Below are 27,257 nucleotides of genomic sequence, written 5' to 3'. Positions count from 1 at the left end.
TTTTTGAAGAAGTTCATAGAGTTGCACTCCAAAAATTAGCATCTTTGTTATTTATGGTAGTGATTCATGGTAGCCTGTGACAGAATGCAAGGGAATGGGGCACGTCCCTGTGAGGAATGGTGGGGAGGGTTGAGCAGTGCCAGGAAAAAGGACTTGCCCTGGGGGTGGGGAGACCTTTCACATGCCTCCTCTGGCCATGCAGCCAGCCAAGGCACAGGCTTTGATCTGCCCAGGATGACAGTGAGCCAAACTGTCCCTCATTCAAATGAATCCACCAGACAGTTGTGAGACATTCCTCAAAGGGTCACCAGCACAGGGCTGCGGAGGAGGGCAGCTCTGGCCATGCTCCTGTATAACATCTCCTCACAGCCACACCACCTGCTGCAATTTCCCCCCACATCAGGCTCAATTTGTATGCAAATCCTCCCTCATTTATTCTTGCTCCCTTCGGAAAGGACAAATTAAGTATAATAACGGTAATTGCTTTAATAACATGAAGAAAATGACACCTTTATGGGACCAATAATCAAAGACTGAGACTGTAATACAGCATGACAGGTGTGAAGGCATGCCACCAGCAGTGATTTTCCCATTTCAGTATTTCTTTCGTCACCTTGAAAAGTGCTTGTCTCGGTAAGCCAGGCACGGCTGGTCCCTGGCTGTAAACTCTGCACTGTTCCTGACCAGCCAGGCGGGGTTCCCGTGGCAGAGGCACCACTAGCAAGCAGCAGCTCCACTGGAGCAACAGCTGCAGCTCACCAGCACCCGGCTCTGGAGGATGTGGGTTGGCATTACCTGGTGAGGAAGAGCTGCTACCAAGGCCTCCTCAAACTGGTGTCTCTCCTCAGCTCTGCAGTAAACTAATATCTTATGGCTGACAGGTCACGGGCTCAGGCAGATGGCCATCCCGGAGGAGGCCTCAGTGTCTGAGGTCTCAGTGCCATTCAGAACGGTGGCCCACACCCCACCAGGCTCACCTTCTGCATTCCTTATGCTGAACCAGACATTATCTAATTTTGGCAACTTTTTCTGGTTTAATTCTGACATTAGTAAATGAGAATGAACTTTCAGCATGGTCAGCTGGAGCAAGGCACATTTGATCTTGGCTTTTAGTTATAGTCAAAGTCATCTACTAATGGTTACATTTTTTAGCTATTAGTATTGTAACCTGTAATTTAGATCATAAAAGAGAGTCTCACAACTATCCTCCTGTAATAGTCCCTGCTTTAATGAAAGATAAACCCAGCATCAAAGATCAATTATTGCATGAACCAGAGTTCACACCCAAAATAAGCAGATAAGGAAACACAAAAGATCATGAGAAAATGAGCCTTCATGCATACTGTGATGAAGAAAGAACAGAATACTGTGTCTCATGACAACCACGAATGAACTGGTCCTTGGGTGCCAGGGGAAATCCAGATCTGTGTTAACAATTGCTCCAAGGGCACACTTGTGTGACACGGGAGAGAGATGTGCAAACAGATGTGAGCAGCAAGAGGTTTTAAAATGTTATAGCAGGCAGAAATTAAAAGGATTCAGTCACTGACTGGAAACATTGACTTCTAGTGAACACCTCCTCAGGCCTTAATCAGGTTAGATGCGAAGTGGCTCTCACAGACCAAGTGCTTGAGAACATGCTAATCACTGGTATCCACATAGTATAAAGTACCACACTTGAAAGAAAAAACAATTTCTGTTTAATTTGCTTTGAACCAAAACCTAAAAGCAAAACTGCCTTCTGAATCTCTCAGACAGAACAAAATTTACCATCCATTTACCATTACAGAGGATTTGTCCTCATTACTGAGAACCTAGAAAACAAGATATTTCTAATCTACAAACTCTGCATACATTTTCTTAAATGTCTATGTCACTAATACATCTACATATGAAACCACCATATTTGACCTTGATATTAAAATTCTTCAGAGATCAAAAGCAAGTGCTAAAAATAGGCAAGATATTTATATAGCCCATAATAGCAGAATCCTATATTACAGGCACCTCTCAGTGGAGACAGGCCTGAACTGAAATTTCAGGTCTGCACATCATACCAGAAGAAAGAAAACAAATAAACAGAGAGCTGATGTTCTGTCTCAGATCTCAGAAGTTTACCAGGAATGTTCCTGGTAAGAGGTAAAAGACTTTGGTGCATGGATGTTTGGTGTTCTTAATGCTACAGAAATTAAAAAAAAAAAAAGAAAAAGAAAAAGAAAAAGAAAAAAAATCAAGAAAAGGAAAAGAAGCTCTCTTTAGTCTGAGAGTGAGCCCTGAAGTCAGCATGCCATGTGAATGAAATGAGAGAGCCACCCAAAAAAAAAGCCTCAGCAACACGCCACTATCTTTGGGTAAACATTTGTTTGCAATATCTTTTAAAAATAATACTGTCAACTTCAGTGATTGACGATTTCACCCCATTTATCACTGACAATCAGAATTATTTTTTCAGCTGTGGATCATGTTAATTGTGGAAGCTAATAGAAAGGAATGTGAGGTAAATGGTCTCAATACCTTTAGTACATGTGATGACTTTCACAGACTTGCAGTACTGTATTTACTGTAACCAAAAGGTCATGCTCTATATCTTAAAGGCAAAAGTGAACTTTCCTGCATCAATCACGTTCCTGCAAACCATGCAAAAATATTATACAAAAGGCAATTAGCATTTTTAAAAATCAACCTTAGTTTCAAATAACTGAAGGAATTTCAATTCAATTCTTTCAATTCTGACACACATGTGTAAATTAGAGAGGATTACAACTACCTAGCTGGCAAAGTAATTTATTAAAAATGGACTGTTAAATGCTGTTATAACTCATGCTACTGAAAACAAGTGCTAATTTCTTCTCTGCAGCAATACAAATATTAAGAAAAGGATGATATTGCATTTTTCATTTCACAGTTAGACCAAAAAAAAGAAAAAAGAAAATTTTTCCAGATAGTGCAGTTAATCAGTGTTAATTTTAAATTGTGCCAATCCCATTCACAGGGACCTTGAATGTCCAGGTCCTACAAAAATGCCATACATGTCAATGCTATAATAAAATAGTTCTGATGTAGTTTTGCAAACAGGTATTTGTTTTCATGAGCATTAAAATTTGATACTGTCAGAAATGGGGTCTTTGAAAGTTACAATAATACAGCAATTTGGGTATAAGTTTCTCTGAGGAAATGTTAGGATATGTGCTTTCAAATAAATGAGAAGGTGACAAAAGACAGAAAATGCTATTTTAGTGTATGTTAACAGAACACAAAATGGATACATTTCTATAGAAGAGATTTTTGAAGTGTCAACTTTAATGCACAGCAAGAATTACTACTTTCAAGAGACTATGTCAAAATTAACAAGCCCAAAATGTAATCTACCATAAAATTAGACTCTTTACATTTTTTTACAGGATGCCTTTTTGATCCTGAAATATCTATCAACCTTTCCAATTCAAGACTGTCATATTGTGAAAACACCAAATACTTTGCTGTGTGATTGGCCATTAAACTTGTTTTGGTTTTCCAGCATTTGCATGCAAGTCATGATTCCTTCTCTCCTGCCTACCATCTCTGCGATTATGCATTTGAACAGCACCAGACCTTTTGTTTGGGATTTCCATGATTTAGCATTTCAGCTGGCACTGTTTTATAATGAAGTTCCAAAGTTCCCGTCCTTCAATATTCAATGCTTCCTTAGAAAGATGGCAGCTCTTCATACGTGGAAGTTGCAAAACCACAAAAGGATTTTTTGTCTTCTTTTACTTATTACATACAAATGCTTTCTAGTGCACACTGAAATGCAATAAATTATAGTTACATTGCATGGTAATAAAATTAACAACAGCATTTCACTTTTGCAAGGTGATAGGTGAAGAAAGAAGTACTGTGGTGGCTTTCTTGGTTTTATTTGTTGTCATTTTTAGATACAATTAATGCCTCTTGCCCCTTTGCAAGTGGGCAGGTTTTCAAAAATATATATAGTTATCTATATAGTTAATTTCATGTGTGAGGATATGTTTCTGTGCTTAGAAATTTATTGCAACAGCTTTTTATCATAAATAAGGTCTTTACCAAAACCAGGCTGGAGAAGAGGAGACTGAGGGGAGATTTCATCAGAGTCTACAACTTCCTCATGAGGGGAAGAGGAGGAGCAGGCCCTGACCTCTGCTCTGTGGTGACCAGTGACAGGACCCAAGGGAATGGCCTGGAGTTGTGTCAGGGGAGGTTTAGGTTGGATATCAGGAAAGGGTTCTTCATCCAGAGGGTGTTTGAGCACTGGAGCAGGCTCCCCAGGGAAGTGCTCACAGCACCAAGTGAGACAGAGCTCAGGAAGTCTCCTTACAATGCCCTCAGGCACATGGCACCATTCTTGGGGATGGTGCTGTGCAGGGCCAGGAGTCGGACTCAATGATCCTTGTGGGTTCCTTCCAACTCAGAATATTATGAAATTCAGGCTATTTTCAGGTGAAGAGTGTCTCTTTTGCCATAATCATCCCAAACCAGTGCTGGGCCTTTTGCTGATTACTTCAGTTGTGTTTTCTGTAAACCTGAAAGGATTAGAATACTTCTGTTCTCTCCCAGTTTACTGCTACAGGTAACTGGAGGTCCACAGACTACTGTTAGTACCAATATTGACATTCACATAGCTGCCTTTCCTCGAGAGACCCACTGATTAAAAAATCAAAGACAAATCAAATATTTAAGACATTATAAATGGAAGTGCTGAACATGATATCCCATTCAAACCCACCAGAATACCACATAGCACATTTTCCTATGAAATTTATATATAATGAACAAGCATTACATAGCCTATTTTGGTTTCTCTAAACATAGCTGTGATAAAAGCTAAAATACATTATAAATAGCTAGAATTAAGAATAAATGTCTCAGAAATATTTAAATTAAACTTCAGCCAAACCCACACAAGAAATTAGTCAGTTCACTCATGAGGGCAGAGGATTGAAAAGGGTAATGATATTCTTCAGTTTCTTCACCTAACAGTACAGCCTATTTGATTTCAGGTGTCCTTTTCATCTACAGATGCTGAAAAAGGTATGGTTTTTGTTTTCATATTGGATATGGGACTCCCTCTTATCCTCATGTTGACCTGGGCCCTGGATGACTAACCCTACCGCTGACACAAACAGATGTTTTTATTTGTTTAAACTATTAGGTCAAAGGGCTGATGAGCTAATGAAAATTCTTTTAAGAGCTATCAAATGAGGTATGATTAGCTGGTTTTCAGTCCCTAATTGAGTAAAACAAAAGAATTAAGAAGAATTCTCAGTTTACAAATCTTTCATTTCATTCCTAGTCTTGGTTAAGAGGCAGATTTAAAAAACAGTGACATGAGAAAAGCATACCTCAGCAACTGCATTACCAACTCCAGTCTGGTTTAGCAGTGGTGTTTTCCCATCAGCTGTTACAAATTGCATTGTGAGAGCACCTTCTACTCAGTGTTTGACAGGATAACATTTCAGCAGCCTTCTGTTTTTCCCAGAATACATTCCTTTACTCAGCGTCTGTAACTTCTGTTTTATATACATACTTTGCCGTGTCATTTATTGAAAAATAATTTCTAGTCACATAAATATGTCCCTCAGTTTAATATTATGGAATAATTGTGTGTAGGGATGACTCCAATCTCTGTTTCATCAATAAAACTGCAATATCTTTCAGATATACTTCCAGAGTAAAAACATCTTGCTGTGGATGAAATCAGCTGATTTTGGAAATTTCTATTTCATACATATGTATGTGAATTTGCAACTATTTATGATGTACCAATAATTATACCGTAGTATTTGTTTTCACTTATGAGTAAATAATTTATCTTGAAGAATCCACATCAAGGTAATATGCCATGCTCCCAAACTGGCTACTTACTCAAGAAACAAAAACTTATCAAGTCAGTTCTACACAGTGTTGATTTTATTTTCTTTTTTTTTTTTTTTTTGATAGTGGAAATCATGTATAAATCACAAACAGTACAAGTTCCCCATGTCAGCAGTTGACCACTCGATTGGGTCAACTTCTGTTGATACTGTATTTTTAGTATAAAGTCAAGATAATATGGCAGTTAACTAATACTTTTGACTACAGTAAAGATACAAACTTTAGTAATATAAATTAATTGCCATTACAAAAAGGCAACTGTATTAAGTAATACGGTACAAAAATCTGCAACTTCTATAAATATAATGAAATGCAAGAAGTTAAACGAAATAACACATCACAGATTTTTGTATAGCGCATTTGAATAGGCAAGCTGATACACATGGAGCATTATACAGCAAGAAAGAATATCAAAACCCACTAAGACTTAACTTTTAAGCCATACAAATGCTAAAAGTACAAGTACAGGACACAACATGAAGCAGTTAAAATTACCAGCTCAGAGTGGGCAGACAAAGAAGCCTTACTGATGAGTTGTAAAGCATTAGGCAGCAGACAGAAGGTTGTCAAAACCAGCTGTTGTTGGATACTGATTGATAATGTTTTCATTCTGACGGCTGAGACACCGCAGACAGCCACAGGTCTGAGAAGAAGCCCAGTGTGGGCACACACACACACACACACACACACACACACAAAGTAATTTAACAGATGGCTAAAGAACATTAAAGCACAATATCTTTTTTTAAAAAGACAATGTTCACTCCTTAATGAACTTGCACGGAAAGAAGAGCCTAGTGCCCAAGTTTATTCCACCTAAATGACAAACACATGTGAAAAGATTAAAACAAACAAAAAACCAAAGCAGTTAAGATTGGTTATCTGAAAACTGCATGGTGCTTACATATTCTACCATAGCCAGAGCATTCAACAACACTACAGACAAGGAAGTGTGACATGAGCTGCTATGAACATTGTTATCCCCTCATAAAAAGGTGAAGTTGTTTATAGACATTTAAAAGGTACACATCCATTAAGTCCATCTACAACACAAAACCACAGAAGTACTACATTCAAAGTAAAGTTAAGTGTTGGTCTTAGCCTTCAGCACTTATGAGGTATTGTTCCAACCTGTGATGAGGAATGTTCACTATATTAGTAAGAAAAAGCATACTCAAAATAATTCTGAAAATTAAAATCACTGCTTCTGTGCAGTTGACATGTGCCTACAGAAAAAACATTGAAGTATCAAAAGGTCCTAGTCTAAATGGCCACTGGCATTCTCCAAAACCACATTATCAAGGACTTGGGCATTTCCATGTAAGTTATGTAGCACCTTCAAACAGTGCATAGCTGGGAGATCATGACCAAAAGTTGGAGCCATTAAAGTTTTTGGACCAGACAAACTCACTGATGGTAGAAATAGTACAGTTTCAAGAATGCAATAGAGTTGGGCTTATTTTTATTTCCTGTACCTTTTGGTCCATAACTAAACAAAAGCAGGAGAAAATAGTAAAAAAAAAAAAAAAAGTTATTTCACATCTTCTAACTAATGGCCAATGAAAAAGCAGTAACATCTTGGAATCCCACATTTTGCCTCCCCAAACTGCCTGCCTTGTCTGGGAAATAATGCTCCTACTCCTCCTCCCTGCTTATTTTTCATCGTGCCTAAATAAAACAGAAATTTGGCAATCTTGTGGAAATCTGGGAATTCTGTAGCCTTTAAGCTCATGTCAGCAACGAGAGAGTTTGGAAATGTACATTAGATCCAGTTCCTCTTTAAAACCAGGGAAGGGAACCTCCTTAGCCCTCACAAGAGAAACTGATGGGCAGCTGGTCATGACTAAAGTGTGCAGAGAGAACTGAATCAAAGCAGGGCTCCTCTGCGCTTTAATATGAACAATTCCAGTTCTTGGTTGTTTCCAAGAGTATTAGCAGTGAGACGATTGACCTGACAGGAAAGAGAACATAAAACAAAGCAAGGACATGCCCTTCAGGCTTCCTGCCTATTCCATCTCAAAATTAAACAAGGAGTTTACCAGTTTTCCCAGCTTCTTTTTGACAATAGGAAGCAGTTACAACAGTGGGAGCAATGCAAGAAATTCATGGAAATTGAAAAGTAAACTAAAATTCCTATGAGAAACATTTTGTTTAACAAAGAGCAAAATTACAATTAATAGAGAAATGGCTTTTATGAGCCTTCAAAAGCTGATGTTTACTATTTTCTTATCCCCAAATAAACTAGTAAGAAACTACAATAAACTTCAAACAGAAGATAAATGCTCAGAGTGGAAAGAAATGCTGCTTAAAGCCCTGAAAACAAGGCATTGTGTGTTTCAAGACGGAAGCAGAGTTGATGAGGAACTAATGACACCTCACTCGAGTTTGTGTTTGCAGACACTCATGCACAAGGGTAGCTGAATGCACAAGGCACAGCATTCAAGGCATGCACCAGTCCAGTGACTGATCTGCACATACCCTGTTGTCACTGTGAACCAGTGGCCTGGCACGTTTCTTCAGTGGACAAAATCAGTTTATGAGTTTTTTAAAAATCAACATAAGGTAGCCAAAATACTGCAAATCTACAGTGGGGAAAACAAAGAAAGAGGAAAAGTGGACTGTGTTACGTGACCCAAATCAATTTTTTCCAAATGTATTACAAATGTTGTTTCCAATTACTACTTTTTCATCTTCTAAGTAACATTTAGCCCAGAGGAAGTTTGAAAGAACAAGATATAATCCCCTTGAAAAGAGAAGCTTATAGTACAAACACTGGAAGACCCTTAATTACTGGATAGATGCCTTGGCAATGTTACAATAACAATAGTAGTCTAAGAATGAGTGATAAAGGAAGTATTTAAAATCACTTATACTTTTAACTAGCAATAAAGCCTCCACAGATGAACTAACAGATATTTGCTCTGCTTTTCTTATGGAAAACTACTTTCAATGAAAATTATTACTTTATTCAACTTCTGTATATTTCTAAAATCTTTCATATACTTCTAAAAATCTTTTTATTTAGATCACCTGTTTATATAAACTGATTTCCCCAAGTACTGTTATCTGTGCACATCTGTTTGTTAATTTATTTTTCTGCAAACTTCCAGCAAAACACCATACTGCCTCTAGCAGGGTTTTGCAGTGACTTCAGAAGAGACTCAACTACCTTGTGGAGTCCACTACTTCAACTGTGTTTTCGCTTAGTAAAACTTCAGGAATACCCTTTGCATTAACATGAAACTGCTTGCGTTTTAGGTATCCTATTAAGGTTCTCAGTGGCTGTGCTTTTCCATAATGTGAGGTTAATAAATGAGCTAAATTATTCTCATAAATTCTTTAGAAACATTGTTTTTAAAATTCAAGGTAACACATGGAATTCGTCCTTTACGGACTATGTTGTTTTTGTGCGTGTAAATTTTTCTACCAAGGATGATCGCGGTGCAAGAAAGCAACATGCGGTGTGCAGAAATAGTGGTAAACAAAGAGGAACTTTCTACTTCAGTAGTGTAGACAACTTTACTGGAAATAGCTGTGTACCTGATTCACAGAACATTTATTTTAACCAAAGGACATTCTGCATTAACTCTGTATGAACAACATATCACAGCTCAGCCTTGATACTACACTGTAATTAAGCTGTGACAGAGTGAGCAGGTACAGCGATGCGTGGGAACCTCTTCTTTCTCTTGGCTTTCACATTCTTGAAGGTTCGAAGTCTCTCTCTTCTAGCAAGTTTATTAGAAGGGAGAAGCTGTCTTTTACTGCCTCCATATCATCCAAGGAGCAGGGTTTAAGAATCCAGCGCTTTCCACGTGCAAGTGGCTCAAGTTCAAAATATTTTTTTATCTATTAAGAAAAAAAAAGAGACCAATGTATTATATTTGACAATTCTCTGTCTCACATCTAAAAAACCAAACCAAACTAAACCAAACAAAAACATGCAAAAAATCAGGATATTCATTTTTAGAATCTTACCCACAGCTGTTCTTATAATACAGGTTATATGACATGACCTGAAAGTGTTTTCTTTAGGGGTGCTTAGAAGCTACCATTCTACCCATACATTTAACAGCATGGGAGGTCTCAGGAAGAATTGTACCGACTTCAGGCAAACAGCAAAGCACATGAAATGTGCTCAAAAACATATCCAAAACAGCAAAAGTAAATAAGAAATTGTGTTTGTATTTCAAAGTTAAAAATGTATGTTTCATTATACTCCTATCGGTAAACACTTAAGATGTAGAATTTGTCACCATACTACTGTAACTTCACAAATTAAACATAAAAAATTTACAGATCCTAAACATTCCTCTCAAACATGAGCTATAGCACAGTATCTCTTAGTGACCAAGAAAATCCTACATAAATAAAAATTCTTCCAAAATTGCTTAGTTTTTTAAAAATTAAACATGGAAGACTAACACACTAATGTTAGTAGGATAGTAGCAAGTATTATACATAAAATGTCATGCAGTTTCTAGGAAACACCAATCATTACTGCAATCACTGTCAAGACATAAATACAGACTCAGAAAGACTGAGAAAAGAAAGATTTTAATTTGGTAGTATATTCAAATTACTTTTCAAAATAGAATGTACAATATCAAAAAAAGTTTTTGATGTCTCTTAGAAGAGAACAGCAGCCTGCAGGTTATACTGGTCCACAGTTTACTGTTTTCATTAAAATTTTAGTCTTCGAAGCTATTTGACCGAACAGTCTACTCATGTTTGACTTGTCCACTAGAATTTTAGTTTTTACATCCAAAACTACATCCCTCGGTTCCTGCTACTGTCCGTATATCAACAGAAATACTAATTCCTGACTTATTTTGCACAGTTTTGTTCATTGTAATTATTTCAAAATACTCTTAATTTTCTTTTAGCAGAGACTGTGCTGTCAATATGCAGCACAATCACAGGAATGGTCACTCACAACATGGTAGGCAGTAGAGGCCCTAGACAGGCAACTGGAGCCTCGCTGTGTAAGGCTCCATGGGCAGAAGGAATGAAGAGAGGAAAGAAGAAAAAATGGTTTTCAAAGCCCATACAAAGTGCAACATCTCTGTGTAGCTCTTATAGTGTCTACTGATAACAATTTTGTTTATCTATTAATGAATTATAATAGAAAAAAACCAAATTGAGTATCAAGTCACATAATTCAAAATTCAACCATGATCAGGCCGACTTTCTTATTTTTTGGAAAGGAATTTCAACCAGAATGTTTAGTAACAAATATTAGGGAAAAAAATTGTGGTTTTGAGATGAGAATTTCTGCTAACCCAGAAACAACACTGTGAAAAATTTTAAATATCTCTTTTCATTGAAGTAGAATTGTACCAATAACATTTGAAAATGAAGTGTAGTACTTGACATTCATTTCCCCTCAAACAAATTTAGAAAACATAGAAGTTGAAATAAATGGGGCTTCAAAAAACTAGTATTTTAATAGCAACACACCAACTTTTTAGCATTGCTATCTCAGTACCACACCAGTATCTGATATGTTAGTACAATTATATGTCATAAAAACCAAACTAATATCTACAAGGGATGTATTGCAACTTTTCCAGCAGCTTGAATTTACCCCCATTACTATACTGAGTTAATGGCACTGATCACAGTATTGGAAAAGCAGGGTAAGGAAGCTCTGTTGCCTGCTCCAGCAGCAGCCTCCTTGACTGTCACACGAGGGGAGAAGTAAAGGCTGCATGGAAGGATAACAAAGCAAGGTGTCAGCGCAGCCAGCGGATAGAGCTGCCCGCTGGTGTTAAGCTGACAAATATGGCTGAGTAATCTACGATGTTTCAGACCCACAACCCAGAGGATGTCCACCACACCCCCTCTACTGGAAGACTGTTGCCATCAGACCCTGTAGCTCACTGAAGTCAGTCTGCAATCTTCGTTACACAGCCTTGGATTAGGGCTCTGCCATGTGAAGGAAGGGCATTACATTGTAAGGACAGTGCTTGGGTTCAAAAGTAGAAACAAATGCTCAAGGAAATGATGGCACTAACTAGCACTGAGTCTTGTGCATTTGTGGGCAAATACAACACAAGATACCAAGGTAGCCTCTAGCCAAGAAAAATACAATGCCTTTAAGCTATATTTCAGTGACTGCAGATGCCAACAGATTTAGTGAACCAAATTTTGCAAATAAATTATTTAGATAACCAAAGTTGATCAAAATGTGGGGTTTTTTTTGTTTGTTTGTTTGTTTTTCTATCTGTGAAATCAAAATGTTACTAAATTAGTGATGCGCTGTCATCATTTTTCACACTAAGGACCAGTTCAGAATATCTGCAGTAATAGGTCCTAGATGAATGCTGAAATGAAAATGTTTGTTAGGTGATTGTTTTTAAAATGTGAGGGTTTGATACTGGCATGAAAGCACAACTGCTTATATTCACAAGTAAGAGTTATTTCATTCATACCTTCTGCAGAAGAAAAGAAAAAGATTTGCTAGATGACTAGTGTCTAATACTAATCTAGAAAAATAACACTAATTGGCTTACAAATAATAACTAACTAAACCAGAAGTAGCACAGAAGTGATTTTTCACAACCCAAGGGACACTTTGTGGTGTGTTACCATACTTCCTCATTTAAACTTCATACCACAGTGGAGTTTGCTAAACCTCAAGGTTTTGCGAGCAGGCTCTCTGGACTTTGAAACTTCCAGAAAGAAGTTTGCAGACCCAAACATTTTCCAATTTACTGTAACTTCTTCTCCCGTCAACTCAGAAGAAGTCATTCTGTTCTAAAGGCAAGTATTTTTTTTAGACTTGAAAAAACAACCGGTTTTTTACATGCAACAGATGAAACACGAAAAGATTGACACAATCAGATGCCCAATTCTTTTTATACAGTTGAGTTTTCCACTGGAATGCACTCAGCTCTCCATCCATGTTTGGTTTTGTAGTTCCTTTCTGCCCCACTGACCATCATCCACACTCATTCCCTGCAGATTTCCTAAGAGGATGTACACTGATCACCTAAGTGTCCAAAGAAAGCTGAAATTCACGGAATACTCACATACCTAGGTAGTTCTTGCATAATCAGCAGTTACTATTTTACAGCTCCCTTCAATCACACTAGAACAATGGGGTGAGATTCTAAGAGAAGCTCTTCTGTCTTCCACTCTGCACAAACAGTGAAAAGCTTTCTGCCTGTTTATGGACGCTGAAGTGAAATATAAAGACTCAAATACGTTTCAGAAGTCTAATGCATTAGATGCACATTTACATGCTGGCTTTGCATTTTCAAGAGTTTACTTTGAGACTGCGAAATTTTTAAAGATATAATCTTAGAAGAAAATACAACCAATTAAATCTAATTTTAAGACTTCTTTACTAATTTTTAGAGGATATCATTGTATGTCTTGACTCCACATGGGGGCCTTGTTTTATAGAGAACCCGACATTGTATTTATGCCACATTCTGAAGTCAATAAAATCTAACAATACATGTTTGCAATTCCCATTCTTCCCACACTCCACCTTCTAAGTCCTATTCTACTGGCACAATACACTAAACATATGGTTATCAAATGTTGCTTAACCTACGTGCTAGAAAAGTCAAGACACAATAAAAAGGATCAGTGCCCAGAACCTCAGCTGGTGTAAATTATCATAGCAGTGTGGAACTGATGTTACTAAATTGATATACGTAAGCTGAGTGACCAGGCCCTGCTGAAAGCTTTTCTACGTTTTATTAGTGAACTTCATCATCTAGTCAGTTCACCACCCATGTGAACATAAGATGTATAGGAAAACTTAGATGTTCCAATACATTAAAAGAGTAATCTCTATTATTCAACATGAAAAAAAAGCTCATTGAAAGCATTATTTTTCATTTAAATTCAAAATTATACTACCAAATTTCATCAACATAGAAAAGCCCACTGTGACTAATCTGTTGTAAACAAATACAAAATTCAGATAGTCACTTACATTACCAGGCTGGTAAATGGAGAACTTAATGAACAAAGTATTTTTTCATTCATTGCTATTTTATTGAAAAATTTCATTTGGGACAAAAAATTGTAACAAAACACGTATATTATATCCAGTCAAAGGCTACCTGGTCTTGTCAGTGTCCTCAACAGACTAAGTTTTTGAAAGGCTTTCACAGGATTTACCAATTATTACTGCAAAAGGTATGAATTGAACTAAAATAATCTAATTTGCTGAATCCATGTATTAACCATAAGACTTAGGTTATTCATCCATTCCAAATCTGCATGGACAAGAAACAAAATAATAATGGGAGACTGGAGTAGCCCATATTGACACTGTGAAAGTTTCACGGAGCTGTGATGCTGATAATATCCTTTCAGACTTCATAAAAATATGTTTTTTGGAGCAACCATTTAGAAGATGCAGCAGAGAGAGGGAATTTTGCTTGCTGCCTCTACAAACAACAGACAAGCTGCCTGTAACAATTCTTGTGCAAATTCAATATATTTGGAGAAGAGAAAAAGCCAAGAGTACTTTACTTTACATAGCATTAAGTTTTAAAAAGGGAAACTACATAAAATTTGTAACTTAAAGAAAATTAACTGTGCAGCTAAAAAAGTAAAATGCTTGCAGGTGGCACAGAAAAAAAATACCATAATTAGGGGCTCAGAGTATATTTATACTACTTCAGAAGACTTTAAAATAAACAAAAAAAAGTTTTCACCAATTGCAGCAAGGAAAACGATGGCATTAGAGGTAACAGAAGTCATGTCTAAAAAAAGAAAAGAGAAAACAAAAGAAAGGAAATTCTGGCAAATTAAATAGAAACCACAAATGTTGACCTACTAACCATAGAGTAGAACTCATTACTTAAATCACCACTGACGTTAAAAAGCAAACTGAAATCCACTCTAGCTTATGTTGGTGTGCTTGACTACAAACTGCACAGCCTCCCAAGCTGCTACATGAACTTTTCTGCTGGTTCTTTTCTGAGCACAGTGATTTATAGGATTGTGTGGAGTGGACTGATAGCCACTTAATCTTAAATCAACTAGTTCAATCCACTGTCACACAGGAGTTTACATGTCCATGCTTTTCCTGAAAAATCTGCTAGAAAGCTTCTTATCTGACAGTCCACTTGGCTAAAAAGGACCTCCTGTCTGACCAGAGCAGCTGTAACATGCACAACTCTCAGCCAAAGTTTTGTAATATTTATTCATCCTACAGAGACACTTCACTTCTCCTAAAAAGATACTTCATGTATGCCTGCTCGTATGCTTCTTCTTAACAGTGATCTCATCCTTGTCTAGAGGGATCCTTGTAATGCACCTATGCATCATAAGCACTCCTCCTAAAGCACCTGTACCTCATGTTTATTGATTCCATATGCAAGATCTCTTACACAACAGGGAGGGGAATGAAAGTGCCTCAGCTGATGAGAAGGGATGGTGATGTGAAGGGATGGTGATGTGCTGCAGTCTGGAGCAACATATGCACAGGGCTACTCCCTGGAATGCCAGCTGAGGTCCAACAACACTATCAGCAACAGAAATGTTTTTATATTCTAGCTCTTTGAGAATATATATTTCACTGCTCACCGACTTTAATGTGCCAAGGAATCCAAAGTCTGTATGCACAATGTTAAAAATTTGCAATGAGTTCATTAAATGCATATGATAATCAGATTTATGTAATTGAGCTGCCTTTTTCTAAACTTTAAAATATAACCTGCTGAAGTAAAATCAAAAGAAAAAATAAATCTGTCTTCTTCAGCATTTCTGTGTCACGGAAGGGTAAGCAATTTCTCTAGACAAGATTACAAAACCATCAGAGGCTTTTTAGTACATTTCACAAGTAGTGGTGAATGCTTTACAAATCGGTATTTCTAGTTTGTACAGCTTTCCAATTTTTTTTTTTTTTTTTTTTACATTTTGCCTTCTATAAAAGACTACCTAAAACACATCCAACTCAGCTTTGTAAGAGAGCTGGATGATATTTTTGGCTTCTAAGTCTTTACAAAGGGGAATACAGTCACTTAAAGTAATGTACACAGTGCTTTGTGCATGTTTCCATCCTTGTTATCTCCAGTGGCCACAAGTCACAACACTTTTCAGATTACAAGTGATAGTTGAAAGAAACGTATTTTAAATAAGATAACTAACTATTCAGAATGAAGAAATAGGATGCCTGACAAATCCACAGAGCCACACTATTCCAGAGAGCAGAGTATTGGCAAATGCAAGCAGGAGACAAGAGAAGGGGGAATGAGCTAAGGAGCTGGAAGGTTTTTAAAACAGAGAAGTTGGGGTGGTTTTTTTACAGACAGACAGAGTCATGTTACAATGGGTCTGGAAAAACAAGATGGATGAGAGTGAGGACAGAAAATTGCCGAGGTTGCAGAAGTACCACTGAGATTTGTATGTGGATGGAAGCAAAGATAGGCTTTGAGAAGCTACTAGGATCCATCAACTCTTTGCACACACTCTTTGAGTTACCACATAACAGTGTACTACAGTGCATTAGATTTTTTTAGATTCTGTTATTTTGTACAAAAGAAATAGTAAATTGTGTAGCTGCCAAAAACATACACCTATACTTTGCCTTCCATGTCTTATCCACCCAGGATACTCCTTTCATATAAGCACGTGCTTTTCTTACAACTGGAAGAAATTGAAATAACATGAGAAGAGCAGCAGCATACCTATATAGGAAAAACCAGACTTCCAGGTGAAGACTCATATAACCATATAACCAGAAAAACAAGATAAGGGCTCACAATTTCCCAACCCTAGAGTGAGTGAAAGAGCATCTCAAGTGATAAGGGAAACAAGAACAGAGAAGAGGATACTGTACAAAAATGCATGCAATGAAAGCAGAGTAAAATATTTTTCTCTAATGCCACTTTAATTCTATATTCTACTTCAAAGAATTACTCAGAAGTGAAAATCAAACATCACTTTAAGTTACTGCTCCTTTTGCTTTCTCTCTTACCCACTGTGTTTTATTAAGTACTGTGGGTTGCCACAGATACTGTCTGACAGTTACGTACTTACACATAAAGTGTTAGAATATAAAATCCTAAAGAGTAATGCTGAAAATTAGCCCTGGTTAAAGATAGCTATTTGGAGGTGTCATGGATTGATCCTGGCACGGTGCCAGTGCCCCCATGAAAGGTGTATTTCCAAAATGGTTACTGTGAGATGTGACCCAGAAACAGAACAAAGCAGGCTCCAACTTGGACATCTAAAATTCACATATCTTTCTTCCTCCACACAGAGCACAGACACAAAATTGCCAATTTACTGTATATAAGGGCAATTTTCTATTTTAGTGTATTCATAGCACATCCTAGTATATTCTTAAGCTGTACTGAAAATGACTATTTGATCAATTTAAACTTAGGATAACTCATTTAAGTTGCTATTGCTGCTCTGATCCGTTAACAAAAGTATAGAATGGAACATGTCCAAAGATAATTTTATAGGAAATCTACTGAAAGATTTTACTACACCACCAGTCATCTCCTCTCTACAATCTCTGACTCAGGTTTATTTTTGTTATAACTTCAGTTAAATAGCTTAAGTAATTCAAATAACTAGTAGAGACTCAACATTCAAGACCTTTAGGAAACATGTTCCAGAGACTCAGAGTTTTTGTAGCATCCTTTTTTCTTAAATAGACTGCAGGTACTCATGGTTTACTTCAGAATATTAAACTTCTGACAGAGTATGATGATTTTAGCAGCAAAATGTGCTAGTTTTATCTATAGATTGTGGTTTGAACTAGTAACAACATTGAGACACAAGTACTGAGATTTTTCCCTCCCCAAGCCAAAAAAGTTTACCTGTGATATTGAATGTCAAAATAACCTTTAGAGTAATGAGAAGTCCAGAGACCAATCCTTATTATGACATCCTTTCTGCAAATAGCATGTTTTCTGTTCCAATAGCAGATAAACAGTATTTTCTGGAGAAGTGCATATGTGATGATTCATCTGCATTTGCCTGAACATGTACATAAATCTAGCACTTGAACAAATAACATCTGTATACTGTGCCCGCGTCTGCAGAGCACCAAAACATTGTATGGACACGTACCCTTGTATCAGCAGCAAAGAGCAGGATTTCTAAGGGCTTTGTGGTTGGCTCCTCACATTCACACTGCTGACACTGTTCCAAGTTAACAGTTAACAGTCAGATTGAGCACAAAAGAAAAGTCACTCAGCAGCAGCTGTGGTTCTGTGAGGTGTGTGCTCCCACAAGCACACACCGACAGTAGTTGTGCCTATTTCCCTTGCTCCTTACAGAGCACAGCATGTCAGCATGTTAATATAGGATGGTTCCGACCTCCCTTCAGGTCTTTTGCCATGGGAGAATTATTTATTATACGAAGTGTGCATAGAGGCAATGGAAGCCCTGAACTAACTGCAATTAACCATTTCTTGTTCAAAAGCAAAAACTGTGTAATAAATCTATTTGAAACAATTAACATGAAATACTTGTTAAGCAAAAATTGTTCCCAGAGACCATGCCACTGTCAGGTTCAGTTCCTGGCTGTCTGAATGTCACAGGCTCTGTGACCTCCCAGCTGCTCCAGCACCAGGAACTTCTTTCTGAGGATTTCTTTCTGCCCTGTGGTTAGAGGATGCAAGTCTGTACTTTGTGTTTTCTAGATCCATGCCTCTGAGAAGATTAATGCCTCCAAACTCACAGCAAGCCGACACTTAAAACTACTATTCCAGGCAGCTCCATACTCATCTATTTTTTGATACTTTTTAACTCTCCACCTGCAATTACGGCAGAACTTCTCCAGGTTCTCTGACCGGGGCTTGCTTGACTATGGCCCCCTCACTGCTTCCAGAATTCTTCATAAAACACAAGGATACCAAGAGAAAAAATACACAGCTCAATTCAAATACAGTCCTGTACACTGGAGAAGATCCATGTGCAAAACAAATATGCCACTAACCCTAAAATGATAAGAAATGCATAAGCATGAGAGATGGGAAAAAAAGTGAGCACTTTGCAGCAAGACAGGATGTTTTAAGTCAAGTAAATAGGAAGTAATATCAGCAAACTAATTTGCATTGAGATTTGCAGCAGTGGTGCTGGAAAACACATGCATGACCAGATGGATTTGGAGGAGGTGGGTGAATACAATGAGATGCTAAAGAAGAGTATTGATCTTTTGACTCTTAAACTTAAAAGATTTTCTCTGTTTTTTAAGTGCCAGAGTTATTCCTCCCATTAGCATAGGTTGCAGCAGGGAATTCCACCTTTCTGAAAAGTCTTTTTAGTAAAAATATTCCATGGGAAGGGATAAGAGAATGAATGATGATTTTTCTTTACTGCACTGAGAGATCACTTCCCTACATTATATTGATCTGCTCTTCAAGCAAAGAGATTAAATGATCAAGAGTTGTGCATACAAGAAAGAAGAGAGATATAAAGATACCTCAGGAAAGATATCAACCTTGACATAAAAGAATCCAAACCAGCCTCAAGGTACCATAAAATGGCTTGGGTTGGAAGAAACCTCAAAGATCATCCTATATCAACCCCACTGCCATGGGCTGAGACACCTTCAACTAGACCAGGTTGCTCAAAGTCCCATCCCACCTTCAACACTCCTTGGGATGGAGCATCCACAGCTTCTCAGAGCAACCTGTTCAAATGTTTACCTTCCCCACAGTAAAGCATTTCTTCTCAATACCTAATCTAAGCCTGTTTTCTTTCACTTGAAAGCCATTCCCTCTTGTCCTATCACCACATGCCCTTATAAAATGTCTCTCTCATCTCTCCAAAGAATGGCCAAACTCTGACTGACAGCATTTGTAAAATTTATGGTTTTCTTAAAGGAGAGCTACTGAAAATAATATTGAAGGAGCGTAAAACAGGTTTTGTAATAAAGCTATTGTTACTTTAAGTGAATTAAGGCTTTCTTTTGTACACGCCACTGTGGAATACCTTTAAAGTCACTGAAAAGCCATATTATTTCTGAAGAAAAACAATAACAGGAGACAGGTGCTATGTCCTAGTAATGCCCCAATTATCATGACTGTACCAATGAAAAACAAAAGCAGATTCTTGTCAAGTGATTCTAGCAGAAAGGGAAATCTGGCCTTTACAAGCTGACAGACAGCTCCTTCCCTCCACCTTTGGGTGTGACTTGCCAATTTACCAACAGGCCCTAGCGTTACACCTGAGGTAAGCACTGCACGGAAAATGAAATCAAATATAGCAAATGTATAGCTGGCACTAAATTTTTATGAGGATGAGAATATTAATATCATTTGACTAAAATATCTTAATGCAACAGATTTTTATAAGCATTCTTCACTTACCTTAGAGAGCAAACTTATCTATTCAAAACTGGGGTCTAATAGAAGTAAAATCACCTCTGTAAATTCTGAGGTTCCGGTGCTCAGCGTAAGTCAGAAATCTGTACATTTGCAATTCCTAATTGAGTTTACTTTACATTAGAAATCATAGGCTAAGTTCTCTGACTATTAGTGACAAATGAAAAGGTTATAACCACTAGCTTTTACAGAACATATTCAAAATTGGTATCATTTTACCACTTCTTGATAATGAATTATTATATATGTCTACAGCTAAAAAGACCTTAACTAAATACTCCTTACCAAGCCAGGAAATGTTCTGTGTATTGAAGCTAACAAGTTTAAATTTCAAGCTCTCATATGAGAAACAACCAATTATCCTGTCTGAAACACAGGCTTGTAAAACTCTCAGTTACTTGTAAAATGGTCTGCTACACACGAGTAAGGGTGTTTAAATGAGTTGTTTGACTAGATGCATTCACCATGAAATTGATTCTTTTAAAGAATTATTTTTAAACTTGATACAAGTTAACTGCATAAACTGAAAATGGGAAAAATCTGGCATTATAAAGTGTAAGTTGCAGTATGAGTTTAGTATTTTATGAGGTCGAGGGTTACTTGAATGAGAAACCCATCAAAAAGAAACAGCCATTTGTGAGGCAGTAATTGAAAGGTTTAATATGATTAAACTATTTGCTATTTCTATGCCAAAATGTATAGTATATTATCTATTGTTATATCACCACTGCCTGTGCAACTCCAAAGTTTTACAAAGGCAATAAAACAACAAATAGAACATCTTTCAACCATAAACACCAAAAACAAATCTGAGTTTTGATTTTTCTATAGTCTGAAAGTAGCACTGTATCATAGCTTTTTTCTTGGCACTTCCAGATAGATTTAATATTTACTATCATGTTATGTCTATTATTCAGTGGGTGGCATAAGGGGATAACTAGCAACAGGTTACTGAATATTCTTCAATCTTCAGCTCAGAGACACAGTTTTCAGCTTTATATGGTCAGATTTCAAAGCAAAAAAAACCATTGTAAGTAGGTAATGAATTTAAGTATATCTATTTAAAGAAAGTCCACTAAAAAAATGTCCTTCAATAACATTTTAGATTTGAATGCTTAGTACAGTCCTATATAAACAGACCAACAGATCATGCCAGCTTTACTGAAAAGACTAGAAATTGTAACTAATGTTTTATGTTTGCTTCCATAACTGAAAAATGGTTAAATTGCTTTATAGTGAATCAGTTTACTAATGGTATGCTGCTAATAATTCAGATGCTTTAGTGACTTATAACAAAAAAGGTCTACTTGGTAAAGAGCTAGAATTTGAAATATTAATAATGCAATGCTTCGAACTGTCTCTCACTAAAGAGATAACATCCTTGCAAGATGAAGCATTAACAATTTTAAAAAATTAACATTGCAAAGTGTTTTACACATCGCTCCAGAAAAGCAGGGAAAGATGCAATGCTGCAACTGCAATACTCTTTTGGAGAGGGATCAAATTCATAAGACTTCAAATAAATAAGTATTTGCACATTGTACAGCAATTTACTCAACATGCAATGAAGAGTGCCACCAGCCACATTGTTTTATAAGACCAGCTGCAGACAGATTAATAGAAAGGACAGTGTCATCATCATGTCAGTCAGACCACAGGCAGTGCAGCAGGAATTGGAGAGGGCAAGTAGAGATCAGCCATACAAAATGGCTTTAGATGATTTACAAGCAATAAAACATCCTGCTTCTAAAGATGTCTAATCCATGACAGCAGAAATTACTTCATATTAAAAAAATTGCAGTCCAGCTGGTAGTGTATCAGCTTGATGTTTGCCAGCTAGAAAGCACGGATCTGCAAAAGGACTTGACAACATTTGAAGAAGAGTATACTGAAAAGTGAACACTGCTTAGAAAAAATCAAGACTGAACAGTGATATCTATCACAGAAAACAAAAAATGTTTCCTTTGTTTCTTTCACAAGAGTTTAAATGTATTAACAGTATTTATCAGTAAAAGAAAGTATAAATTAAATCAACTGGGTTTAGATTAAAGACAAGCATGGACAAACAAGTACAACTGGATCCTATTAAAAAATCCACTGTCCAGTGGTCTGATTAGATCTTCAGCTGTTCTTGTGGGAGGGAAGACAGCAATTCTCATTGAGAGAGAATTCTCATTGAATTCTCAATAAAAGAGCTCATTTCATAAAAAACATATGCAAGACCATAATGCTTCTAGTAGGATTTGAATACTTTTTAATTAAAAGTATTTTAAATTAAAAGTTGACATATCTGACTTTTCTGAATTTTACCAGAACTGTTAGGCAAAACACAAGGTTCTTTCTCTTTTAGCCTTGTCTGGTTTTATGCACATAGTATATGAAGACAAAAAGTCAGTGAAACTACATTTGAGGTTATACTGTTCTAGTTACATAGCCTGGACACTCACAAGGCATATATATGTAAACCAATCCTTATTTCTGTGAACACTCTGTCACTTACTTTGCCCCATGAATTTTCTAATCTAAATGGCAAACATGAACAGTTCAATTATTTTTTTTTTTCAGTATTCAGAGTATATGATTGATCAGCTAAGTTGTTTGGTTTGCCTTCTTCATTAGATGACATTTTAAAGCATGTCAGTAACAGACAGATAATCCAATAAACAACAACGCTCATGTTTGCGCACAAACGCTCATGTTTGTGCCCTGAATAATGTGCAACTTCTCATTCTCTATTTTCTTTTCACTACAAACATTCAGAGATATTATTATCAGTTATTCAGGTGATTCATGCTTGATATAGCAGTGTAAGAAAGGTACTGGATTGCTCTTTAGATATCAAGTACAACTTAGTCTACAAGCAAGAACATCTCAGCTTGTATCACATAAAAACATAAAGTGACGTTATCACTAAAATGGCTGCCCAAAAATGCACAGCTGAAGCAAAAGGAGAAATACGATGTCTTGTTAATGTCCTATCCAATACTGTTATGTCTTGTTAAGCTCTTCTAATATCTTGATGGGCTATAAAAAAGTAAAATAATTTCATTAAAAATTTTATTAATAGAGCAGTCCATCTACCTATAACAGTACCAATATGCAAAACACCCAGCACAACAGAAACATATTTTATGGGAAAAAACCCCAAACATTTATGGTCTTACACTTTGATATTGGCACATAGCACTCACGCTTTGCAAGACACTGTGATACCACAATGATGTAGACCACGCTCTGTGTGATACAGACAAATCTGGAACATCTTGAACCTAGCTGGTGCTTAAAGCTGATGAGATTAAGAAGGAAACAGAAAGGAGAAAAATTAGCAGAGACATCAAAAAGAAGGACAAAAAAAAAATCCCTTTGCCGACAATTGCTAGCATTAAAATATTTTACAGCCATGATCTATGCCACCTTCCTGCAGAAGGAAGCTAGTGCAAAGAAGTGGGGGTTAAACCTAGAGTGACATGGTTCACTGAATGACGAAACAGAGGTCTACATATTTCCTTTATGGCTGCTGGCACCGGTTTTGGCCTAGAAACCTCTAATGAACAAAGAGAGCTCTGATCCCTTCTGGAGCCATTCATATGTGATTAAGATCCAACAATACAGCACTTTGATCCACTGAGTTACAGAAAGATTGGATGTTTCCTGAAAAAGTCATTTCGGGTGAAAAGGAAAGAGAAGAAAAGAAGAAAATTTTCCTGATCAGGTCAAACTTACTGAGACAGCACTCTTCTCACATTTGACATTCATTGTATTCTCTTGAGATTTTTGAAGCTTTGGAAAGATGACAGATGACTGAGGTAAGGAAAAGAGGAGTGAACTGTGGCATCAGTGTCTCAAACTCAAAGAATAAATTTAACTTTTTGAAGATGGAATAAGATTCATTTTCAAGAGAAGGAAATTGAGTTAGGTAATGCAAGGCATATTGCAACAAAGGAGGACATAAAACCACTACAACAAACTGGATGGCATCTTTCATAGATATGTTTGAAAAGCTTGCAGCACTTGTTTGAAAAGCACAGTCAAAAATACATACTTCCTCGTGCTGATGTAGCTGAAAACAGCAGGAGATATATGGGTAAGTCTATAAAAAAAATCTCAGAGAATGAACACCTGGTTTCTTTAAAGTAATCTTTCTATCTTGACACCAATATACTTCACATAACCCAAGAGAATTAAAGGCCTGTTTGAAGTTAGAAGAGCATGTTCTTGACATACCATTTGGAGGAGTATTTAGTTTTTTTCAACAGACATAAGTATTAAGCACAGGTGATGGATTCAGATCCACAGGAATGAACGGAGGCTGGAATGTCTAGACAACCAGGAAAGCATAACACAGGTGTGACAACTCTGCTTGACTATCACATTCCAACATTTTCAGTATAAACTAAATAACTTCCATCATCTGTTGATATAAAAGCAGAAGAGGAAAAACATATTTGGCTTTGTCTATTACAAATGTCTACTCCTAATAATTTATTTTGGAACCTAACTCTCCTGTTCATATTTGGGTTGGATGCTTCTAAGTCCACCTGGGAATGGCTCAACTCTCTGGCTATCCAGGACAACAGTTCTTAGTTCAGAACACTTCAAGTTATTTGTCACTGGTATAGTCAGACTGCTCATACTTGAATGCTTTTCATGTGTCTGTCCTACTGGACAGCAGGTGATTTTTTTTGCTCAAAAACAAAATCTTCACAGTTTAAATTTAAACTCTAACTTCTTGAATCTTTTGCTAATGTATGTGTTCTGTGATTCCTCAAGCACAAAACAAGCAAAACACATCATCTTTCCCCAGATGATTTTTAAGAAACAACGATGTAGAGCTGCACTGATAGCCAACTACCAAAACCAGGAAAGCTGAGGTGAAAGCAAAGGGAATCAACAATGTGGTAATCCTAAAAGTAAAATCTAAAGGAGATTTGCCACCAGTCTTGTACCATGAAAGACAATACCACCCTCTATAAACTCCTCTGTTTTATAGTGCTATAATGCCAGATGAATATTAAATAAATGTTGAACTATTATGTGCAGTACCCATGGAAGGCAGTTAAATAATATGCTCCTTAAAATAGTATGACTAAAAAAACATGTGTGAAAAAAGCATTTTCCATCTCTAAGTGATTGAAGTACAGTTTACCTGTTTTGGAGTTGAAGTTATGGAAAAGTTTTACTTTTCCTGATGCCTTAGGATTTTAGCTTTTATATTTTTCATATATTTGTAATCCTGTAATTCTTTAGTGTGTAACTCTAAACTCCATATTCAGTGTTAACTACTGTCTTCACATTTTGGTCAGACAAAACAATTCCTCTCTAGGCCTGGGAATCAAGCACACCTTACTGTCTCAGGCCCCAAGAAATGTAAACAAAAGTGAGCTGGGGGCGGGGGAGCAAACTTTGGGTAAATTACTTCATTACCTGAAGCTGTAATTGGAAGATTAACCCCCAATAAGCAAATGGACCAAACTTACAAAAGTGTGAAAACCTGTGACCCATCATCCGTTTTTGGTTGTAGCCCCTGGGTGGGCTCTGTCTGCCCCAAAAGTACCTGAAGACCCTTCAATAAGTATTACTGCTTTTTATTTTCTTAATTTTGTCTGGCCTCTGTTTTTAGGTAAACCTGAAAAGGCATCATTTCTATCACACATCTGCAGTATAGCATGTTCAGCAGACAGCTGATCAGTAAAATCTTCTGTAATTAATGTTTGATTACTCCTGTCATAATTTCTTCTGCTTCACAGAAGATAATCTCTAATTAATCATTTAATTTTAATCAACTAATTAAAAATGTATTAGAGACCATTTGCTATTACAAATCCATGAAAAGGAGACACTTTAACAAATCCATTAGACAAGTACAGATACAATTTTTGGAGCTATACAACTGTAGAAAAAAAAACAGTCTCTTTTGAAAAACTGACAGTGGACTGACCTATGAATTACCAGAGGGGTAGGAGTCTGGACAACAGCACTCTCCCATGACATTTCAAAGCTGCAGTTCATCAATATCACTGCTAAGAGCAGAGCTTGCTCTGACAAACCAAATCAACTTATTGATCCTACTTATAATTAACAACAAAGGATAAATTTTAATGGCAAGTAAGTAGTTAAGCCAGTCGCTAATTACTGCCAACCTGCAACTGGACGCAGCAACACACCTGTGCTTTCAAAACCTCCTGCAGCCACATACAGCTGAGATGTTTGACAGCCTAAGTGCAACTGCTCTTATTCACCTTTAGGAGTTTTACGCTTTCCAAAGCTGTCTGTACTGCAAAAGTACCCCACGTATAATTGTGTGACAATTTTCATTATTTTCCATATATTCTCTACCTTGGAAAGTCTGTCTTGTTCTTTTCTAGTGACTGAGGAATTGATTTTTTGACATCAGCTTTCAAACAAAGGAAAAAGCACTAAACTAAAGGTTGTTATAACAGATTATGATAATTAAAAATTGCATACAGAGTACTGCTGTTGAAACCCTTAAAGAAGCTGAGTTATGCCCAGCTTCTTGAGGAGGCTTTCCCAGAAAGCCCTCTGACTTCCTTCCTCATTTAAGTTCAAAGTAAAAGACATAGCAACCTTTTGACTGAACTTGTCTAAAATACATGTGGCAAAGTGGAGCTTCCACTTGGAGAGCTCCAGCCCACCTTTGGCTCCCACTGACAACCAAATATCCAGCTGCAACTAGGTTGAAGGATGAGAATTTGGCATATCAACAGCAGTCAAATAGGAAAAAGTTTACTCCCAGGCTCCATAGCTAAATGATTACCATTTTAGCTTTGACTGGTCCCCTGGAATGAGGGAGACAAGTTTTTTCAACATTCACCAGCCATGAGCAAAGTCTGCTTTATTTCCTATTCAAATTTAACTGTAGCAGTAGAATGGTCCGTGTTAGTCAGGGACAAAGGTGAATGCTGCAGGACTGAAGCCCTGTGCAAATGCTGAACTCACAAAGGGTGACTAAAGCTCCATTTGTGGGCTTACATTAAAATCAAGTCAAGTATGCCCAACAGAAATGAAAGAGAGCTAAGAGGTCTACACAGTTGT

At 37.0% G+C, this 27,257-nt stretch overlaps 1 protein-coding gene across 2 annotated transcripts in view; it reads right to left on the bottom strand.

The window, feature by feature from the left end:
* Window positions 1-8,537: 8,537 nt before the first annotated feature.
* The window catches only part of ARL15 (ADP ribosylation factor like GTPase 15), a 221,964-nt gene continuing 203,244 nt past the window's right edge, over window positions 8,538-27,257 (bottom strand). For both annotated transcript variants that reach the window (XM_041470797.1, XM_041470798.1), the window contains one exon: window positions 8,538-9,738. In XM_041470797.1, the coding sequence (XP_041326731.1) occupies window positions 9,586-9,738 (153 nt within the window). In that variant the 3' untranslated portion in view covers window positions 8,538-9,585. The remainder of the gene's footprint in view (window positions 9,739-27,257) is intronic.

The sequence above is a fragment of the Pyrgilauda ruficollis genome, unplaced genomic scaffold (assembly GCF_017590135.1).
Source record: "Pyrgilauda ruficollis isolate IOZ18807 unplaced genomic scaffold, ASM1759013v1 scaffold25, whole genome shotgun sequence".
Taxonomy (NCBI): domain Eukaryota; kingdom Metazoa; phylum Chordata; class Aves; order Passeriformes; family Passeridae; genus Pyrgilauda; species Pyrgilauda ruficollis.
Note: the sequence above shows the minus strand (reverse complement) of the source record. Positions and strands in the feature narration are given on the sequence as shown.